The sequence below is a fragment of the Calonectris borealis genome, chromosome 9 (genome assembly GCF_964195595.1).
Source record: "Calonectris borealis chromosome 9, bCalBor7.hap1.2, whole genome shotgun sequence".
NCBI lineage: Eukaryota > Metazoa > Chordata > Aves > Procellariiformes > Procellariidae > Calonectris > Calonectris borealis.
In genome coordinates, this window is record NC_134320.1 from 20,909,951 (window position 1) to 20,931,907 (window position 21,957).

At 38.3% G+C, this 21,957-nt stretch overlaps 2 protein-coding genes and 1 long non-coding RNA gene across 12 annotated transcripts in view; 2 read left to right on the forward strand and 1 right to left on the reverse strand.

Moving 5' to 3' along the window:
- Positions 1–372: 372 nt before the first annotated feature.
- On the forward strand, positions 373–5,627 carry DNAJC19 (DnaJ heat shock protein family (Hsp40) member C19). Of its 5 annotated transcripts, XM_075157327.1 has the most exons (7): positions 504–605; positions 1,115–1,166; positions 1,448–1,521; positions 1,891–1,967; positions 2,939–3,009; positions 4,171–4,261; positions 5,195–5,627. In XM_075157327.1, the coding sequence occupies exons 1-6, from the start codon at positions 603–605 to the stop codon at positions 4,239–4,241; spliced, it is 348 nt and encodes a 115-aa protein (XP_075013428.1). In that variant the 5' UTR covers positions 504–602; the 3' UTR covers positions 4,242–4,261; positions 5,195–5,627. The 5 variants fall into 5 exon arrangements, with proteins under 5 accessions (XP_075013427.1, XP_075013429.1, XP_075013428.1 ...); XM_075157326.1 differs by lacking the exon at positions 5,195–5,627 and having other exon boundaries at positions 373–605; positions 4,171–4,889; XM_075157328.1 differs by lacking the exon at positions 5,195–5,627 and having other exon boundaries at positions 503–605; positions 1,115–1,242; positions 1,373–1,521; positions 4,171–4,889.
- A 655-nt stretch (positions 5,628–6,282) lies between these two features.
- Positions 6,283–21,957, reverse strand: part of FXR1 (FMR1 autosomal homolog 1) — a 38,779-nt gene continuing 23,104 nt past the window's right edge. For 3 of the 6 annotated variants that reach the window (XM_075157319.1, XM_075157324.1, XM_075157323.1), the window contains 9 exons: positions 19,104–19,182; positions 16,424–16,533; positions 15,369–15,455; positions 14,418–14,625; positions 12,572–12,775; positions 11,661–11,861; positions 10,824–10,904; positions 8,196–8,287; positions 6,283–7,301 (listed from right to left, as the gene is read on the reverse strand). In XM_075157319.1, the coding sequence (XP_075013420.1) occupies positions 7,131–7,301; positions 8,196–8,287; positions 10,824–10,904; positions 11,661–11,861; positions 12,572–12,775; positions 14,418–14,625; positions 15,369–15,455; positions 16,424–16,533; positions 19,104–19,182 (1,233 nt within the window). In that variant the 3' untranslated portion in view covers positions 6,283–7,130. The remainder of the gene's footprint in view (positions 7,302–8,195; positions 8,288–10,823; positions 10,905–11,660; positions 11,862–12,571; positions 12,776–14,417; positions 14,626–15,368; positions 15,456–16,423; positions 16,534–19,103; positions 19,183–21,957) is intronic. The other 3 variants (XM_075157320.1, XM_075157322.1, XM_075157321.1) reach the window with 3 other exon arrangements.
- LOC142085422 (uncharacterized) lies at positions 8,287–14,560 on the forward strand. Its single transcript, XR_012674671.1, has 2 exons — positions 8,287–10,156; positions 13,801–14,560. It is a non-coding gene; the product is annotated as an uncharacterized LOC142085422 (long non-coding RNA).

Here is a 21,957-nt window from a genome sequence, read left to right on the forward strand (position 1 = left end):
TCATTTACATCAAGAATAAGATCTGTACTATCATCTTCATAACGCCGTAACACTCCGCTCTGTTCCTCTTGCAGCCATCACAAGAGGCCAACGGCAGGCCCCTGCCAGAGCGCATCTCTGTGACACCCACCAGTGCCATCTCCGTGCCGGGCCGCGCCATGCCGGCAGGCCGCCGCGCACTGCACAGGACCGGAGGTCTCCAGCCGTCCCCCAGGCCGAGGTGATGACACTTTCCTCAGGGAAAGGTTCCCGCTGGCTGCCCCCGCTCCACTCCCGCCTGCGCCCACCGAGCTGCTCCCGCCGTCCTGCCGCGCCCCCTGCCACCGCAGGCAGCACCCCCGGCCGGCTCTGCCCGCCCCGTCCCCTGCCGCCTGCCGGGCTCTGCCCCCCCGGACCCTCCCGCCCCGCCGGGCTCTGTCCCCGTCCCGGGCCGCCCCGCCCGCCTGCCCCGGGGCGGTGTCCGCAGCTCCCTTCCCGCCCCGCGCCGCTTTACGACAGCCGGCGGCAGCTTTGCGGCCGGTCCGGTGCCGTACGGCGAGCCGGGGCCCTCCGCGAGCTCGGCCCGGCGGCCGCCAGTGCGCGGGCCTGGGGCGGGGGCGGCCATGGTGAGTGCGGTCGGGGGCCCGGGCCCGGGCCCGGGCCCGGCGGGTCTCGCTGTAAGAGCCGGGGGGCGCTTACGTCTGGACCGGCGGCTCCCAAGCCCTCCCTCGGGCCGAGGAGCTCGGCTTGTCCTTGGCCCGGCCCGGCCGTGGTGCCCGGTGCCCTGGGCCGCGCGGGGAGGGCGCTGCCCTGCACAGGCCGCGGCGGGGCCGTTGGCTCCTGCCTCGGCCCCGGTGCCTCCGGGGTTAAAGCGGGGCGGCCGAGCGGGACGGTGCTGCCGGGCTGGCTTTCCCTCGTCTCCCACGGCTGGGGGTTCCCGCCTCTCCTGGGCTGCGCGGCTCCCGCTGTGCCCCTGCCGTCACGTAGAGTGGCCGAAGTAAATCGTATCGTGACCGCTTTTCCCCTCGTCATGTTGTTTTCAACGTATATATTTGTCCGACTCGCTGTAGAGGTGGGCGGTGGGCTTTTTTTCTTTGCCTTTGGTAAACAAATACTTTATGTCTTCCCTGTGTAGGCCAGTACAATGGTGGCGGTTGGCCTGACCATAGCGGCAGCTGGATTTGCAGGTTTGTGGATGATGGGAGGATGCTGAACGCTCAGTTGTACTTACCATTGCCTGCTTCAGTACTGATGAGTTTTAAGGTAGTTTAATAGCTGATACAGGACACTCTTTTGGGAGAGCCTGTATTGAGAAGCACGGCTATAATTAAACAAAAGATCAAAGTTCTTACTTCATGTCCCCCCAAATTTTATTCCACTTTCTAATCCACAGGTTACCAGTTGCACTGAATTGCTAAATCTTTATGAAACTTTATACTTAGCCTTGTTCAACATTGATTTCTTTAAGGTCGCTATGCACTAAAAGCTATGAAGCAAATGGAACCACAAGTAAAACAAGCACTTCAGAATCTACCAAAACCTGTAAGTTTTTGTTTTATCAGTAGCATCTTTTTATTTAAAAGTTTACTTGGTGAAATAACTACAAACTATGGTCTCTGTATAGCATTGCTGTATTTTCTTCTAATACTAAACATAATTTTGTCAGTAATAACAGACAATCTCAGCGATTCTGGTGGTGGTTGACTAATAGAGAACTTGTTTTCACAAGTTTAAGTACTCATTTAAATAATGATGCTCTACTTCAACTGAATTTCTTATTACAAGCGCAAAAGAGGCTTCGCAGTAGTCTTACAGACTAAAAGCTTAGCAGCTACTAAAGCAATAGTGAGTTGTCTTAACCGATAAACTTAAAAATTAGTGGTTTTTTAACTAACATGTTTTCTCTTTCAGGCCTTCAGTGGTTATTACAGAGGTGGATTTGAACCCAAAATGACTAAACGAGAAGCAGCTTTAATACTAGGAGTGAGGTAAAAGGGAATTTACTAGAAATGAAAGGTAAAAAGGAGGCTATGGTGTTACCTAGTTGCTGACCTGGTTTGAAAAGGACGTAATTCTCAATGCTTAAAACTGTCCTATGCCCAGCTTCCCCTGGAAATGTCACTGCCAAGTCAGGACATACGAAGCAGCCTTTCAGGATTTTCTGTACTTATTTGGGATTCTTTGCTGCATATTAGCTTGCTTAAAGCTAACTCTAGCTGGACTTCCATACATCTGCAAGTCCCTAGCACGCCCAAAAGCCATGTGCAGGTCCAGGTAAAGATACCATTTTCAAGAAGCCCTGGGGTTTACTCAGTATGGGGAACACGGTCGTGCTGTTTGCCTGTGCTTCCTGTCACTGCTGGTGAATTCCAGATGGATGCAGTGTGAAGGTGCTGCAAGCCCAATTCTTGCATGTGGAGTAAATTCATCACTTCTAGAATATCTTAGGTATGAGTATGGTAACTATCTCTGCCAAAATTTAAAAAGACTTAAGACCAAACACACGAATTTATCTAATAAGATGCAGAATAGGAACCATTTCTGTTTGAAAGCAACTTCCAGCTGTGAAGTTTGTATGCAAACAGTTTGTTGCTTTGTTTTGGTTTGGTTCTTTTTAAATAAATCAAGAGCAAATTTTCTTTTATTTTTTTTCTCCAGCCTTTAGGAAGTTGTCCCTATAACTATGTTACAACATAGTTCTGTTTGTTTTCAACTGTGTGAATCTCCCCCACCATATTAGACTGCTATAGCTTGTCTTCTTCAGCATACAGTATTTTGGAAAAACCTTAGAAATCCTCTCCAGGACTTACATGCTACGCATCAATAATAGGAAAAGAAAAACATACATGTAAGCCAAAGAGTATATGGATAAGACAGACTGCTTGCTTGTTCTAAGACATCTTTTAAAGATACGGGGGATTTTATGAAGTTCCCTTAAGTCAGTTTTTCTCCTTTAAAGCCCTACAGCCAACAGAAGTAAAATTCGAGAAGCCCATAGACGGATCATGCTTCTGAATCATCCAGATAAGGGTAAGTAAATTAAGTCACACTGATTAATTAAGATGTGTTTTTAACACAGGTTAATAGAACTGTGTAGGGAAGAAGTGACTGACATATGACTATCTCAGCTCTAAAAAAACCCCAGAAAATCCCGAGTGAAAAGAAATTTTAGGTTGCCTTAATCCTTATGGTTTTGGAGCGTTATTTTTGTGTTTGAATGCTCTAGAGCAAGCAGACAGATTCAGCAGGTCAGGTTGTTACTTGCTCTATCTTCTGTGCATACCAGATTAAAATACGATTTGTTAAAATGAGACTTAAAATCGCCTTAATTTTAGATGAAAGACCGGAGTCTTATTTGTGCGCCTCGTACCATGTGAGTCTGAGTTCATTTGAATGCATTGGGAATTCACCATAAATGGCAGGTATTGAGCCTTCTGCGTCTGTTGAAGACACTAAACTATGAAATATTTCTGTTTGTGGTACTCTGAAGGCTCAGAATCTATTTATGCTTAAAGTTGATAACTTGATGCACCTATACCTGTTCTAAGTACCGTTTACTTCAGGGAGTCAGAGTCATGTGTTAGTGCTTGGCATTTAACTTTTTAGTCCTCACTTAAAAGGTAAAATGGCTTCCTTTAAAGCGACTGTTGAACTTCATTACTTTACTTTTACGCACCAAAATCCAAAATAATCCTTGGGATATGCCTTTTGTAGATAATATCTAGCGGATGTTAACTTCAAATTAACTTTACTGAATATATGCAGAACCTAAAAGACTGCTAGGAGCATTTCATGTGTTTTACATGACCTAAATAAGTTAAATTAAGCTTCAGTTAAATAGAGTAATTCCAGAACTAGTAAATGGTACACATGCTACAAATAGGCTATAGATCTTTGCACCTCATGGTCAGTTAGAATTTCAGTGAATTTGCATTGTGGATTCCGTTTCGGTATCTTTGTAAGTCATTTGTACGTCATGTTAAAAACTGAACTAGTGCATTGGTACAGCAACTAAAAGCAACCGAACAGGAATGAGCTACTGCCGTGACTGTACGTGTAATGCACTTTGTTCTTTAACTTGAGTAACTTTCAGACCATACTCTCACTTTTTTTCCTGTGTACTGTGGCATTATTAGTAACACAGAAAGTCTTTTTTTCATCTGATGTGACATGACGTTATCTTTCTTCTAGGTGGCTCTCCATATGTAGCAGCCAAAATCAATGAAGCTAAAGATTTGCTGGAAGACCAAGCTAAAAAATGAATGAGAGAGAAAATCACAGGGTTTGTCCATGCAAATGATTATTTTTGATAAATGGTTTAAGAAAAGTTCTAATGTCAGCCTTTGACTCAATATAAATGAAGCTGGAAATACAAATCCAGGGAGGTCTTTCCCTTCCTACTCACTTAGTCACTTTTTGGGGAAACGTGTGAGGAAGTGAGGCTTAAAGTTTTTTTTCACAGCTGTTCTTTATTAAGCAGCAAAATCTGCCACTCAGAAATATTTTCAGTGTAAAAGAGTAATAACTTGGTTTGGCCAGTGCATGTTACCAGATACAGGTAGACTTACATGCTGTTACCTACTTGTTGTTAAACTAGTTATGTTTAAAGTTCATGCTGCTGTTCTTCCATATGCCAAAGTTAGCATGACGAACTGGTTTGGGGAGGGGGTGGAAAAAATCAAGAGGATTTATTTGACGGGAAGAAATGGGACAGATGTGTGGTTGTCTCTGACTGAAGAAATAAAGTATAGGAAATAATGCACTCAGTTGTCTTTGCCTTGTGAAAAGCAAGGTTGGTTGAGAACAAGGTTAAGTGTTACTGATGGGTCTGGAATGTCCCAGATTTTTTAGTAACTTTCAGTTTTTAATGGATTTTATAGCATTTAATAAATTTGAAATTTGTAATATAAGTACTGTAGTTCTAGACATTATCTTACACTACGAAGTTAGAATTCACATAATAGTAATTAAGAAGCAGGAACTCTTTACGTAAGCCACTGAAGATACCTGAGCTGGATTTATCACACTGCACGAAGCCTAAGATACCCCAGCAGATGTCTTTGTAAGTATGTGAATTAGGGCCAAAGAGTTGTGTCATACTCCAAGAATCTTGCCAGTTTTTCTGCAACTACAGTAAAACCGCTGTACAGCACATGTGATAGTTACACTCATCTGTTCGTAAATACAACGGGTAACACAGCTTTCGTCTTTCCAGAACTGACAAGCCTCTACTTCAGAGTCATGTACTTACATGACTTACGTCCTCCTGCATCCTCTGCGTGTGGCTCCATTTCTGTAGACTAGTTATAGGTCACTTAGTAAGTATTAAAGGAAGAGTTCTGTGCCTTCAGAAGGGTCAAATCAGTAACAGGAGTATGAAATAGAAAACGTTTAGAACCTATACAGAGAGAGGGATAACTTTGCTTTACTACAGATTTTAAAGTGGGGTGAAGAAAACAGCTGGAACATTGCTGTGCAGCAGTTCCAGAGTATGCATATTTCAAGGCATATGCAGAATGTTACTGTACTTAAGTTTTTCTCTGCCAGGTAATACTGTCTTTTTAAACATAGCTTGTTTTTTTCCTTCCCTGTTTAAATTTTCTCCACTCTTGTGGCTGCCTTATCAGTTGACGTGCTTGTGCACACTTCGAAGGGAACACTGTCGATGAGTGCCAACACTTAAGTCATACTAAAAACTGCGCATCACCTTAAATGAAATACATACCCAAACCTAGCTGGTACAACTCTCTTGTAGCTGTATCAGGTATAGCAGCTGGAGTCACAGGTGGTTCAGAATACTTGTTTTTGTCCTTATTCACTTCTGATGAAATCAGGTAAGACAATTTTTTTCTTTCAAGTCAGCACAACTTCAGCACTACCCGTTTGCTCCAACTTCTTGCAACATCTCCTTGCTACCCAGATGTTTTTCCACACCTGTGCTTTCTGCTTCATTGCTCTTGCTCATGTGCCTGAAAAGATGGGTTAGCATGTCATAGATTTGTTTAGGTTGGAAAGACCTTTAAGATCATCAAGTCCAACCCTCATGCTTCCAACATCTCGATTAAAAACTACATCTGCATTAATTCCTATATATGTTAGTCGGGTTAGGTGATTCTCCAAGATAAAAAGGCTGTTTTCAGACTTGTTAACTGATGTTTTACATCATCACCTTAAAGAATGGAAGATTAGCACATTAGAAAAGGTTCAAGCTGCCTTGCAAGTAAGTTTCAATTGTTAGTGTTAACAGCTTGAAAACCTTAAAGTCAATAGTAATTTGAATTTCTGATAGAAACAGTCAACAGATGGAAGATCAAAGTTTATTTTCTTTTACTACCAGCATACAAAAAAAACATATTGCACATCAAACAACCAAAACAAAAATAAAAATACTCTACTAAGGACTAACATATGTAGTTTATACAGAATAAACTTTCTGGAAATTGATCTTTTCAGTAGTTCAGGTTATGTCTTAATGGACATGACTAATTCAGCTTAGTGTTAACTAAAGCTATGTTTGATTTTTAAATACTGTACAGTTTAATAAATAAACCAAACAAAGCCTCAATGTAGAACAGTCACTGCCAATGTCACCCAGTATCCCTGCAGATTATGAGAATTTAACAAATGTATTCCAGTGGTCTGCAGATTTTTCCTCTACATACAGCATTTAAAAAACATGTATTAAAACAGACCAGTTTCCAGACTAAACTAATGGAGAAATTACATTTCAGTGCAAAATATTTTAGACTGCATTTCTTTCTAGTATTCCTCAGGTGAAGAAGTGGTTGCATATTATTAAAAATGTAACAAAAGCAGCTAATGCTTTCATAAAGAGTATTATGTTAGGGATCCCCCTCACATCTCTGCCATATTTTGAAAACAAAATAACATTTCCTATAGCCAGCAATTTTGTTTATTTAAATGTTACATATACTATCTCAAGGCACATCTGATGATATATTTATAACACAGTAGGTGTCAAAGTATGTTTAACATATGATTTCTTCAGGATCCCTCCCCTTTCTGTATTCCAAAATGGAGGAACTGAAAGTGCGGTGTCAAGACTGGCGATCCATATTCTATCTTTGGCAAGCTTATACAAGCACTATTTTAAATGTAATGTAAAAGAACTGTAAACTAGGAACTTCAGTTTATGAAACACCATTCAGCACTGCTTCTTCCTGATTATTTCCATCCTCTTGAACAGTAACTTTCTTCTCATCAGGACTGTGCTGTAGTTTAGAAGGCTCATCCCCAGAAGTTGTAGCGGGACCGTTCACTGCCTTTTCAGAAGGGCTGTTTTCATCAATTGCATCTTTTGCCTTGCAAAAACAAAAACAGGGTAATATTAAAAATTCCATAAAAATATATAGAGAGTAATCTAAATTTCCCTCTGACTCACACAGCAACTTTGCAATAGGAAACACCTCTTGTCTGTCTGCACCAGTATCCTATCACTTAGAGCAGCATCCTGTTGCTTACCGTGTCATTTATAGGATACTTCTGAGGAAATCATGCCAAGGTAACCCTGGCGCAGCATACCCAGAATGGTTTATTTTCACAATTTCAATTTTTCTAAGCCAATGAAGAAGTTAACTGAAAAGCTGAGTATGTACACCCCTTTCAAAGTCTATAGTAAGAATAGATTTTGTTAATCATAAAGCAATGCATCTTTCTTATTTTGCTAAACTCAAACATAACTTGTGGCAGTAAGTTCAATGTTACTTTAGAAGTAAATGTATTCTGCTTTATTCAGAATATTCTGAATATTATTTTTTACGATATGTAATGCCATTCTGATCCTTTAAGGAGAACAGATCTCAAATCTATAATCTTTGTAACATTAATTCTTTCTAAAACAGTTTGTACAAGTCACTAAACATGCCACCTCGTACCCTCTATTTATAAAGTGTTTTAAGGATTAGTTCTCATCCATGGATAATTTTCACATTTTATTACATAATGCTACATTAGTAAGTGTAATATTTTAAAATGCATAAAGACTTAATTTGAGCATTACACTTGGTCACTAAAGTCTGCAATGATAGTCTACGAGTCAATGTCAGTTCTGGGCCATTTTTGCTTTTAATGATTTATTCTTAAACTGAAATGCATTTGTCGTCAAATGAGGGCAATCTAAATGAAGCATTCCTTTACTGTTTTGCTGCAAGGGAAGAGGAAAAAAAAATCCAATGCATTAAAAAAAAAAATCTTACCGTTTCTTTCTTGGTTTTGGCTAGTGTCTCCTTTGGAGGGTTTCTCTGTCTACTTTGAGATTCAGCTCGCGATATATAATCAGCTACTGTTACTGTTCAAGGAAAAAAGTTACAGTGATGCTCACATCAGAAGTCTAATTTAGCATTAAGCTTCATATGTCTTTTCTGTACAAGTAATGCTATAACTGGGAGACATCTCACAAAAGGCCTTCACACTTACAGGTATCAACTACATAGCAAGGATCAATTTGTTGCTGTTGTTAAATACAAGTTTCACTAAAATCAGTGGTAACATAATGATCTGAAGGTGGAATCTTAACATTAATAAAATAGTAATTTTGCTCCAATTGTAAATTTAATTGGAAAATAAGGGCTTTCTGTACGGGGTTTGAAGAGATCAGACTGCAGTCTCTTTACACTACAGACTGTGTCTGTCATTTGGATTTTCTAGCTCGAGTAGTGAAGAATTTCACACTAATGAAATGAAAGCAAGTTAAAATATGAAAAGAATTGGGGGAGGTTCAGAGTATGGTATCACTTACGATAAAGCAGCATTCAAATCTTTGTTACTTCATGAAGCAACTGGCAAGAGAACTCGCCCTCCTCCTGGTATTCAAAATGCAATCCACACAGTTAACTCTGGCTTCTGGGTGGGTGGATTAATTGTGGTGTGCGTACAGACACTTGAAGCGGCTCTGTGTGAGCGAGCCCGTACTCAAAAGCAGGACAGCCATGTTTGCACTGTTACAGCTACACTTACTGGATGCCGGCCAGGGGTTTTCTGACCTCTTTTCTTCTCACCACCTCAGCACATGTTCTTGGGGCCTGGTTTTGTCTTATCCCGCCCTCTTGTAACCACACCAATTGAGAGTCAGTTCTATCTTTAGAATACACAGTACTACACATTTAAAGATACACTTGTATCTTTGATGAGCTAGAGCACGTTAGAGTTGGCAAGCATTATCTATTGAACAGCACAGTCAATTATATTTAGTATATCGTGCATTCAGGTGAACTATTTTTCTGGATCTAGGAATGATTGTGCACGAAACCTACATCAGAACAGGAAGTACCGCACATGAACTTTCTGTTACAGTAACTGGACTTCTTACAACTGGGTCCTTACATCATTGTCAAGACCAAGTGAGTTGCTGCACAAGGAGAATTATTTCTCTAAAATGAGGTTCTGTACCCAACTCCTCTAATGTAAAGATGAAGCGTGTTTTATGCGCACAGGGTAAGACACCAATTCTTAATATTCATATATGTAGTAGGAACCCAAAACGTCTACCAATGTAAATGAAATAATACAACTAAATGACTGAAGTACATTGTTAGCGGGGGGGGTGGGGGTGGGGAGGGGAGTCCTTCTGTCTTAATCTCACTCACTATACATTTACTAAGTATTTATGAAGAGATTAAATTTATTAGAGCATTTTTCACAAAGACAGTATAACTAACTACCAATGCTCTTACTGTAGTATTTAAAAGTATTTATTATGCAAACTGAAAATGGTATCTTGAACAAAGACATCAACAAGAAAAAACTAAGAAATGTTGTTTGAGAACTTTTGTTTTTTTCTCAGAATACTTAGATTTAGAAGAAAAATATCATAGCTTTTGTAGAGATGACTAACATCTCTTTGTGTTGCTGGCTGAAATTAGTTTCTTAGAAGGAAAAGCTGAAATCCATTTTTACTTTTTCCGCCCCTTTGTAAACGCGTATCACTGTTACAAAACTAGAATGTTGAGAAGTAATGGGTTACTTTGGGTTTGGTCTTTTTTTTTTTAGGGGGGTGGGGTGTTTGGTTTTTTTTCCTTCCCCCAAGTTTTAGTATAATGCAACAACTTTTTTCTTCTTAACCAAATGCTGTATGAGCACCACAGATATAGGAAGACAAATATGGGTGAAATTTTGAACCTGTCAATCTAGAAGACCTTCTGTTACCACCTTGCGCCAAGTATGTAACAAGCGTTTTCTAAATAGGGCATTATATTGGAAATTAGCTAGTTCACCTTTAACATTTCAAGTGTTAGTACACACAAAAGAAATGCAACAAGCCACAACAACAAAAAATTGGAAACATGCAATTTCATTTAAATTCCTCCTCCTTCCCACCCTCAATTTGTAGATGGCTTACAAATATTCACACAAGCCGAGGACTGACAGCAGCAGTTTGATACAGGCACGGGACTGGCAGATCCCATGTGAGTTCCCTCACATCCTGCCATTCCAACTCTTGGCTTCTCAGCCAGTGCTGAAAAGGTTGTGTCACATTCAGTGCAAGTGCACAGAGGCAAGGGGGTGCGGATCACGAACCTTCACCTTTGTCTTGATCCAGGACCACCGAAGTCAACAGCAGTTTGGCTACTGACTTCAGTGAGAACTGGATCAGAAGCGTAACTTGTATGTCCAAGCAAAAAGTTAGACATTATAAATTAGTTTCATTAGACAGATTAAGAACTTTCATAAGTTCTCCTAGTAGAAGAAATGTCTTTCATCTTTATCTAGTAGTCTTATTAGTTATTGAGTAACCTTTTCATATTATGCAGCTATATGTAAAACAGCAGACACAACATTCTCTCATGCTTTTGACCTGAGATTACCCACAGCTCCACTCGAATTACCTGGCTGTCTATCTTCTGCCTGACCCCTGAAGCGACGCCTGCGGCTACGATTGCGTCGCTGGGGTTTTTTGTCACTATCATCTGCAATTGCAAAGTTTACCATCAACTATTTCTGATGATAAAATAAATAAGTAAATTCTTCAGCAGTTTCAGCATGGGGCATTTAAAATGGCTTCTGTTAAAGAGACAGGCTAAAAGAAAAACATAATTTTATACCGAAAGCATACACAATAATGCAAAAGCTAGATTTTACTTTTTTGCTCTTGGCTCATTAAAACATTTAGGCATATGCTTCATGACCTCAGATTTCATTTATTAAATAAGTAACCATATGTCAAATTTTAGCCACATAACCCATGAAAGAAGAGGTTTTTTCCTACATTATTAAGCAACAGATTATATTCTTGTCCCAGTGAGTATCAAGAGAATTTACTGAGGGAAAAGTACTTAAGCAGAAGCTAGATAAAAGACAAATTAACAGCTACTTAAGTAGCTTCCCTACACTGAGACTGAGGTTACCAAGGAGAAAACAGAATGCTGATCCAGCAGTACTGTTTCTATGAAAAGAGCAGTACTAATGGGCAACGACAAGTTAGTCTTTGGTGTCTCCGTCAGACAGTTTTTACAAAAAGAGGCATATGAAAATACTAGTGGAGCTCAGTAAACAGAAGATTCCATGGCAAAGCCACGGAGGAAGTCTTTCTTTAATCAGACAGCAACCTTTAACAGAACAACGATTCATCACTAACAAAAATGAACAAGCGTTTCACTACATTTACATGGACAACACATTTTTTCTTGGCTTGTTCTGGGACTATCATTCAACTGTTTACATACCTAAACCATTCTCATTAACAGAAGCTGTATCAGACTCTGTCATTCCATCCATAAGAACAGCATCTTCATCAGTCCTTCGCCGGCGTGACCTCCTGCGGCGGTTACTACTGTGGTGCGATTCACTAGCATCGGTATCCACAGTCTGGTCTGACTCTGTGTTATCAAGCAAGCTGTAAGGGTTGCTGTCCGGATCTTTAAGCACTAAACAAACAAAAAGTTTCCACCTAAGATACTGTAGTTACATATAATTTAATTTCCAGGCTGACTTACATCTGTGTTTGAAAGTTTCAAAATATAAAGCAACCTTGTGAAAAAGTGTAATACACAGAACTACAGTATTTATGCTTTCATATTGGTTCCTCTCTGACTCTAATCCAACAGTACATTTTCTGAGGCACCCACCACAGGCACTTGTATTATTTCATCACAAAGATTTCCAAGGTGACATTGAAAGAACTTTTACTCAAAACTGCTAAATGTGCAAAATATACCTTTCACTTCATAGCAGCATGGTACTTCCAACACTCTTGAAGTGTTATGAATTAGCAGTCAAATTCTGATAAAATAGAAGATAACTTCCATTCTATGATTTCCTCTCTCATTCTGTATCTAAACATAAGCTTAACTCAGAAGGCAGCCATAGGTAACATCCCGAAGATTTATAAACTTAAGATAATATCATTATTATGCGTGTGTAGTAGAGGAAGGAAATGAAGATCAACGTGAGCAGAAGATAAACGAATAAAAATCTAACAACATAGCGTATAACAAGAAACTATCACTGAACTCTATTGAAATCCCAATGTATTAGGATCTAAATGTAAAAATGGAGTATTTTAAAATAGTAAGAGGTTATACAGAAAATTGTCAGGAACAAAAACTAAATTCAAAATACATTTGAAACACACTACCAGAGCTAATGGATGACTTGCCACCACGAGGTCCACCACGCCCACGACCTCCAGATACACTACGTCCTCGTCCTCCAGGACGTCGTCTATTGTCACGTTGATGTCTGCTTTCTCTGTCATCTTCTCCTGCCAAGGACCAGTCACTAAGTTCATCTTTCCTCTCAGATTCTGTTTCAGAGGGATTAGAGAGCTCAGAGTTTGTACCTTGTACAAGAAGGAAAAGAAAATTGGAAATGAATATGAAATTTACTTGGGATTATATTCTGGTTTCAGATTCTCATAGAACTCTTCCAACCAGCATGGCTGGTTATATCTACATATATGTGTTTTTTATATATATACACACATACAAAATGTATAAATATATGAGTTAAATAAGTTTATTAATATATACTTATAAAAGTATATAAATGTATATATAATTATATATATACACTCATATATAAAAATATATGCACATATAAAATATAGATAGAATGTAAATTACCTAAGTTTCTAAGATTCTCAACCTAAGTTTGTTTGTAATAACTTGAGAAATAAGGGCTCAAAGATTACCAAAACTGTAATTTATGTACACAGATAAATCAAGGATTAAACAGTATTTCCTCTCTTTGTGCATACACTGCAGGCATTTGGTGCAGTTTCTAGGCAACTTCTCTGAAATTCCCAAGGACAACTTTATAGCTGATGGCTGTTGCTAAGCAACCTCTTCTGGCTGTTGTAATGCTGCTTGAACAATTTAACTGTTTATATTAAATAGCATCCATAATATCCCACCATCTCTGAGCTAACCAAACCCACACAGCTTTTTACTACTTAAAAATTCAACACCTACTATTTATTTTAAACATCCAGGAACTCTCCCTACTAACCATTCTGGAATAAAGAAATTTAGACCCATATGGCTCTAACAGGAAATTCTTGCCATTTGGGGGGGGAAGGGGGGGGCAGTTTTCCCAATGGAAGTCTGGTTATACAAACAAACTAAACAACTTTCATTACAGTTCAGTCAAACAATTCATTGGAAAATAGTAAAAACCAAAGTTACAAACATTAGCATTATCATCAGAATCAACCTGACCCACACGGCATGATCCTAGAAGCCACAGTCAGTGACAGACTATAAAATCCAAAAGAACTTGTCTGATTTTGTAACAGAAGTGAGCTACGTGTAGATGATCAAGGGTAATTTACTGTGTTGAATAAATATTTTTTTTTTCTGTTTACAGGAGCATCTATGTTTCTTTGTGAAATACGTCTATATTCAAATGCAGACTGTCTCCATGGACATGCACACCTCTAGGCAACTGAATAGCAGTTCCTTGTTAATTTAAAAATACACCAGAGTATCTCACTACATCTTAAACAAATCCAGTTAGTTCCTGACCAAGTTGGAAAAAACAGGATTTTGTGCTGTTGCCATTTTAAATTATTTTGCTTTACTTTTCAAAAATATGTTCATAAGATGGCCATGATGACAATCAAGCGTTTTTTCTCCTCCTCCTCAATCAAAACAGATAATGCTAATTCCAATCTTTTTTTCACTTGTGTCTCCTGAAGAGTATCTGTAGCTCTTTCTCTTTCCCAGCTTTGTATGATATAACTACTACTGTTGAAAGACGAGATCTTACCAGAGTTCGGTTTGCTCATTTTTTCAATTTAAAACTTAACTTCAACAAGAATGTAAATCTAATCAGGTGTTTTGAGCTGTGTAAAAAATAAAATGGCAATTCTAAATTTTCAACCCTGCCTTCACTCAATTACGCTCAACACAAAGAAATCTAGAGACAGTTATAGATTCAAAAGTATACTGAGGACTAGTCAACAGGTGCTCAAGAAAACTCACCGTAACCAGATGTGTAATTGGGGCCTCTGCGGCCTCTCCCTCTTCCGCTGTAGGATCTGGAACCTTGCACTGAGGAGAGGGTGCTCTCATCAGTTGTATAACCCTTTTCTTTTTCAGGAACTCTAGCAGAAGAAGGTCTGAAACCCATACCAATCTGACGCAACTGTTCATCAATCTGGAGCCTTTCCAGCCTTAGTTGTTCTACCTCCTAAATAAAAGGAAAGAAAAAAAATTGCTGATAAAGAAATGTTCTTTCCCCTCAGAAAATACCATCATCTATGCAGTGATCTTAAAAACCAGCATTCCTCTGGGAGAGTTAACACCACCTTGAAGGTGACTGCAAATAACAAAATTCAACTGAGTTCTGCAATCTCTGAGTTTTGGAAGAAATCTAAAACCTTTCTCTTAAATCACCATGCTGAAAGACTCTAAGACTACTATTACCTTTCTTAGCTACACTTCACCACATGTTTTCTAGACAAATTTTAAAAAAGCAAACCGACAAAGTAACATGATTCAAATTCATTCATTAATTCTGTTAAGTCAACATCACAACTCCATACGAAGCCAACGAATCTAAATGGGTAACTGTTCTAATATGACATAAGATTAGTGTGTTACTATTAGAAATTCCATCCTACCCCAACAGAGCATTAACCTCAGAACAACAGAATGTTAACAGACAAAAAAAATTGCATATTACTTCTCAAATGCCACTTAAAACAGCGTTCTTTACAGTCCAATCCTTTCAACACCAACAGTACCAAGTAACCGTGATAATGTATCTGAAGGCCTCCATAACACCTGTGGGCAAGGGGTGGGTGCAAGGCCCCAAACCTCAAATCCCGATACTCAGAGGATCTGTTTACAACTGCAAATCCTACTGAAGTTGTTACTCAAAAATTCTGTTACTTCAACCAAAGTTTCCTCTTTCTTCTGAAATACACTTACCTTTAGATACGCGATGTGGTATTCTAAAAGAACCTGGACATTTCCAATGCTTTCTTTAGTACCAACAAATACAAACGGTACCATTCCCTACAGAAACAAAATGTCAAATCTTATTTTCAGGAAAAACATTACCATCAAAACAATTCTTTCTATTTAAATTCTAAAAAAAAAAAAGTTCTTAAATTACAAATGTGAGCTAAACAAGCACAGATAGTAATTGGATCTTGGGCTGCAAAGATGCACTAGACGTAGCTCAAACTGGGGTGAGGGTAGGGGCTTACATGTTAAGGACTTAGGACTATCCAGCTTTCCCAACAACCTATTCTGGCCGTTGAGGTAACGACATACAGTGTTTATATTACGCCACACACAACGAAATTGCTGTGTTTATCACAGTAGGTGTGTAGAAGCATCCACAGTTTACCAAGAAGGGTCCAGTGGTTAATTAAACCAACTTTATAAAATGAAGCAGCTTTAGAAGATTTTAGCTTATGTTCTCATATATTTAAAATATGTGAACACTATTAACACTATCAATCCCAAATTAGTTATGCAGCTAAAGTACATATAGGAGAAAGATTTTAAAAAAAAAAAAGTCTTGCCTCAGCAGCAAAAAACCTTTCTTGAATTGTTTCATGTAAAATTTACTGCAAGATTCCAGTCTGAAAAAAACCTTAAAAATTGCTCTCTCTATACTCACAGAAAAGTTATAAAACTGGCTTTGTTAAATATCCACAAGCATCTATCCTAGAATCTACCCAAATCACAGACACCCTGTTTTTGTAACATGGACATCACCACCATTAGAGGTTGGCCATGAAAAAAAGGATGCCCAGGCCACGAAGGCTGTATTTATAAACTGTGTAATGATGCAGAAATGAAACAGTAATCCCATTCTTGACGCTGTGAGGTAGCACTTTAACTCATTTGAGTCACGCCCCAGAAATTCTCACTTTCTGCATGTTTTTTCCTACACATTCTCTGTTAAAAGATTCAACAATGGCTGGTTTTGAAAATAAAATCCTAATCATAGGAAGAAAGAATAAAGTACTTACATCTTCACGGGGCAGTTTATTTTCATTATCTCCTTCAATTCTCACCCTGACGACTCCAGACTTGTCTACAATCTCCTGAATCACTTTTCCATTTTTTCCAATAACTTTTCCTTCAGAGGGCAAGAATGGTTAATTTTGCACCCGTGTGCAAAGTATTTTAATGGGTTTCTTCATATTTATGTATAACATAATTGTAACAACCACCTGACTCTCCTTTACTCTTCACTTTGTTTCAAAGTTTTCTCTTACTTCACACGGGTACAAAAAAACCCAAAGAAAACCCCACACTGTGCCAGAAGAAAGCAATGAAGACTTCCAAAATTAAACTCTCTCTCTCTCTATATATATATATGCATAGAATGACAAGTATTGATAAAGATCACCACTACACACAAGTTTCAAATAGAACCAGGCTAAGAGTAAAATGACACATAAGTTTCGCAAATGCCTACTTTAAGTTTATTCAATCTTTCCTGACATTTTGACAGGCATATTCAATATACATTTGTTGGGAGCCTCTTAAAAAAAAAAAAAAAAGTAAAAAACTACATAATTGTTTTCTGAAAATTAATTTTGCCTTTACAACAAACATGAGAACTACCCATACTTCCCATACTACCTTTGAAATATTTATTTGGAGATCATGTGTGGAATCTAAACCAAAAGGTTCTTCAGAACTTTTATGTTGAAATCTCAAAAAACAGTGACTCCTTTGCACCCTTACTAAAAGATTTTAGCTCTGCCTTAAACTAAAGTTATGCAGAAACATTTCTTCATCCCAGCTACAGATATCTGGCACTTAAAAACATCTATGTTTAAATTATGAGCAAAGAAAGGTAGAACTTCTGAAAAAGGGTGTAACAGCCAAAAGTGTGTGACAGAATACTCCATAAAGAACATTCTTTACAGCAGGTATCAACATGATACAAAGTAAAGTGCAAAAAGCATTAAAAATTGTTTCCTTTTCTCAACAGTTCAAATAGCGCAGCAGGGTTTTTTGGTATCTTTTTGTCTTAAAAAAAAAACATGCTACAGCTAATCATTCTGTATGCCTACAATTTCATTTTGCACAGTGATCCTGTTACTACTACTAAACTAAACTACACTCATTACAGTGTTAAACATTTTTCTATGGATAACGGTTAGTCAGTATTTGGGGAAAAGTCCTCAGTCCCAAGGAGCTTCAGTAGCTGAAACTGGCAATTCAGTACATGGCACTCTCCTCTATGGGTACAGAAAGAAATGCATTGGGCATAGTGCAGTATCTTCAATTTGAGTCATTAATGATCACTACACTTCTTTTAACTTGGGTGTCTTCATAAAGCACAGCTAAATATATGTCTGCTTACATATATGACCATAGGTGATTTGGTCAAGATGTCTGTCGTCATCATAAATTGGTACTGTAATTGTTTAAAAGCGGCATTTTCAGTTAAATGCATTACTATGACTAGTGCCATGATTCCTATATGGGTATATTCACATTAGGTAGGATGCTATCCAAACCCCCCCAAAACCTCAATTTGTAAAACATTAGATTTAGCGAAGTTCCTTGGTTCAACTAGGTTTGCTGAATGAGATTACAGAAAAAAATGTGTTCATGTACAAACTAACAACTAATTTGCTGAATGTTAAAACAAGCTTTAACATTTGGTAGATGAGAGAATCACCAAGCTGCATCAGATACATAATTTGCAGAGGTCCTATTGAAAAAAAAAAACCAAACGACAACACTACACCTTAACTCGCTCAAGTTGTAAAACCTTGAAAGTCTAATTTTTAGGAGATTGCACATGAATTATTTAAATTATGTAGTCTATAATTTGCAATCTCTAAGCCCAAAACCATAGGAGGTTAAAGCACAGTTTTTAATTTCTGCTTTGAATAATCTAAACTGCTGTTGAATCAGGTACAACACCTGCACTCTTAACACTCCCTTCATACTTGCATTGCCTGTGAGCTGGTAATGTAGGGTAGGAAGCTGCCAGAGCACAAGAAGCAAGCTAAGAGAAGCAGAATGCGGGAAACGGAGGAAGTACCCTGTGAAGACTGGACTAGGGAAAGACGTCTTTTTCTCTTGAAGGGCAACAGAGATTAACCCCACCTTTAGGTACCTTATGAGACAGAAGCTACCATAATATGCATTTACCCGTTTTGGAAAGCTGTACCTTCATAAAACTGAAACATGGAAAAATGCCCATTTCTAGGCTGAGGATGAGACTGACAAGCACTGCTGATTTATACGGCAACTCAACACCACCCGGCCACCACCTCTACCAAATCTGAACCCAGAAGGGGACAAAAGCATGAGAATTCTCCTGCGTCATTCTTGCAATTCAACTGTAGTACTTCCATATTAAATTCTGGAATTTAGTTTCAGCACTTCTAAGTAGTCAATTTAGCAAATCTTTTTTTTACTAGAATCTGAACTTCAAATATTCCCATTAAATTAGATTTTACAAGTCTGATCAAACCATTTTAAGTGTTAAAATCCTGACAAAGTATTATTCAACAGTAATAGATGTAATTTCTTAATAATGCCCTGATGCATGTAGTTTCAAAAGATTAATCACTTTCTACCGTAAATGGAGAAATCAAATATCATACTGGCATCTAAATCTTCTTTGCAGAGTCATGCTGACTAGGCTCCCTTTCCCCAAGTTTTAGCAGTATTACATACCAACAAGATTTCTGGGAACTTGAATAAAATCCTCCACGAACTCCAAGTAACTTCTAGCCTTTTTTACTGCATCAGCAGTCTGGAAATGAATTAAAAAAAAAAGGGAGTTTATTTGTGAATACAGTATGTTAAAAATAAAACCTTGTAGCAACAGCTGCAAGTCTTCCAAATAGCAAACTTATTTTCAAAAAGAGAGGAATAGAGATAAGATTAATCTAGTTTTGAACTAAATGTTGAAGAAATAATTGAGTAAAATGCCCAGAAACAAAATTCAGTAGCAAAGCAAAGCATCAGTAATGAATAAAACAACTTTTTCCATGCTATTTTAAGACATTTTAAAATATTACCTGCAACTTATCACAAGCAAACCCCAGACATAAAATACCTTACAGATATATCTTGAAGCAGTTTCTGGTAGACATTAATTGCTAATTATATTCTTTTTCTCCAAAATCAAGACACAATTATCAAATCTACAATCCATTTATAAGAAAAAAAATCAGTGTAACAATTATCACAAAGATCTGTACTGAAAAGAAATAAATTTGTAAGAGGTCCCACCAGCATTCATAGAAACTTCAGCTTACAAGAATACTACATTAAAAGAAACTTTGTATCGTATACCTCATTTCACCTGACTTCACAGTGAATGAGTAGTTATATGGCTATAATTAGATGGGCAAGCCACAAAACTATAATTTAACCTCTGCATTTTCCTCTAAATTCATTTGGAAGCATCCAGTTTTTCTCCACAGAAACTATGCTTTGATACTGCCAGCAATATAAATTTGATTTGGCAATTTTTAGCATAATTTTTAATGTGTAATACACTACTACATTTCCCAGCGGACAACATATGGAAAAATGGGGAAGGAGAAAATGAATTTTAGATTCGCTTATCTCTTGACAGTATCTAAGAGTTATATTATCTGATAAAGACATTTCCAAGGTTGAAGGGCAATCTCTCCACAGAGCCTTACAGGCTCATTGTAAGCAGTGACTGTCTTTACAACCTTTTCCGTAAGAAAGATGTACTAATTTTTCAGAACAGCCTAAATAAAACAGCTGTTGGAAGTTCTCTCCTCTATGAAATTTCTGTTCTCTTACTCAGTATTCAACAGAACAGAAAGAAAACAACAAAATCACCACAGAACCTTTGTTGTAACAGATAGATCCATTTTGCATGCAAGTCTTGATACCAAGTACTGTTTGCAAACACACATTAATCCTCAGTGAATAAACGCTGCCAAAATGACAAAAGTAGCTACTCCTCTAGGTGTGCGCACACTCGCAAGGCTTGCCCACCACACAAACCACTTGTATCTTCAGGAAAGGGACTCGCTGCAGAAAGGCTGGGAGGCTACGTTCAGAGCACAATGCTCTACAGCAGTCAGGCAAACTGGGGATTCAAAGGAGCAACAGCACTGCAGGAAGGTATAGGAGCAGCACACCAAGCCTGTTTAGAACTGGCTACAACTAGGAAGTTTTCTGTTTTCCCTACAAAAACTCTTCTACTTCTGTTTCTCTCCTGTCTTAAGCTTGACAGGAAACAAAGCCTGAATAACAAGCACCTTCAGACAAACTCTCTCCTGTAACTGCAAATTAAACTAGTGCAACCTGAACTCTACAGTGATCGCTAAAATGGTGTACTGCACTAAGGAGTCTGTCTTAATCCTATCACCCCTACGTTGTAAGTGGTATTACAACCAAGGCAGTCTCCTTCCAGAATGGTGGTTTCCAGCCACAGTTCATCTACAATGTTTTCCAAGATAGGACACTGTCATTGGTTAGTGCGGAGAACTCCTACAAATGCTCTCTTATAGCTTTATTATTAAATGACAGAAATTAATTGACAGTTAACTGAGATTATACAAATGCTGAAACAAAAAACAAAGCTTCAAATTAGCAACAGCAAAAGTGTAGAATTAAGGAACGAATATATGCATCTAGTCAGTAATGACGACTTTTGAGCACACTTTCCATTTTACACTACTGCCTCAGTCCTTTCATCTGTCATTTTTTAGGCAACACATGAAATAAGAGTACCACCAGCTCCCACATCTTTCAATCAAATTAGGGAAGTTCTAGAAGAATGAAAAATTTATAAACCTCTACTTCTGGCAGAGGTCAAAATGATAGCAAGAGAAACATGGGCGAACTGGATTTCAATATAATGAAACAAGCAATAAAGCGTGGAAAACATGAACAGGAAGTCGTTGGAGGGAGCAGAGGCTATGCTGCATACTCAAAGCAACCGCTAAAATGATACAAACTTCAACACACATTAGCAATTTTTCACCTTCAACGAACTCTACAAATAGGACACAATTAACTAAAAAGTTCACAGTGTCCTCCCTCAGAGGTATGTTTTATCAATTCTTTCACCAAAGTGACTGCTTTCACAGAAGCAGTCAGGATCAGAAAATAAACAACTGCCAGTAACTGCAGTTCTCCAGTACACCCAAATGCGTATCTACACATTGCCACAAGCACTGTGCAAGTACAGCCTGTATGACTCATTCACACCCCAACATGAGATAGCATAAAAAGCTGATTTGGACAACGTATTCTCAGTTCCTCGCAGTTAGTAATTCAGAAAAGGAAAAGAAAAATAATTTCTCTCTCTAAAAATGTATGCACATGGATTAAAGACCTCAAAGAATTCCAGTTACTAGTAACCACCTTTCTAACTTTGAATTACAGTCTACACGTCCATTCATGCTTGGTTACTTCACTTAGTAGCCCATACAATCAAGACACATCCAGGTTACCTGAACAGTCTTTAATAGAAAGATTAAATGCCGGGTATTTTTCTGAACTCAGCATTATACCTTTTGCAGCAGAATGGTTTGAA

Excerpts from the sequence above, each read along its gene's own strand:
- DNAJC19 (XM_075157326.1), top strand. Across the intron at positions 1,968-2,938 it reads GCTTTAATACTAGGAGTGAG|CCCTACAGCCAACAGAAGTA; the intron begins GTAAAAGGGAAT and ends TCTCCTTTAAAG. Across the intron at positions 3,010-4,170 it reads TCTGAATCATCCAGATAAGG|GTGGCTCTCCATATGTAGCA; the intron begins GTAAGTAAATTA and ends TCTTTCTTCTAG.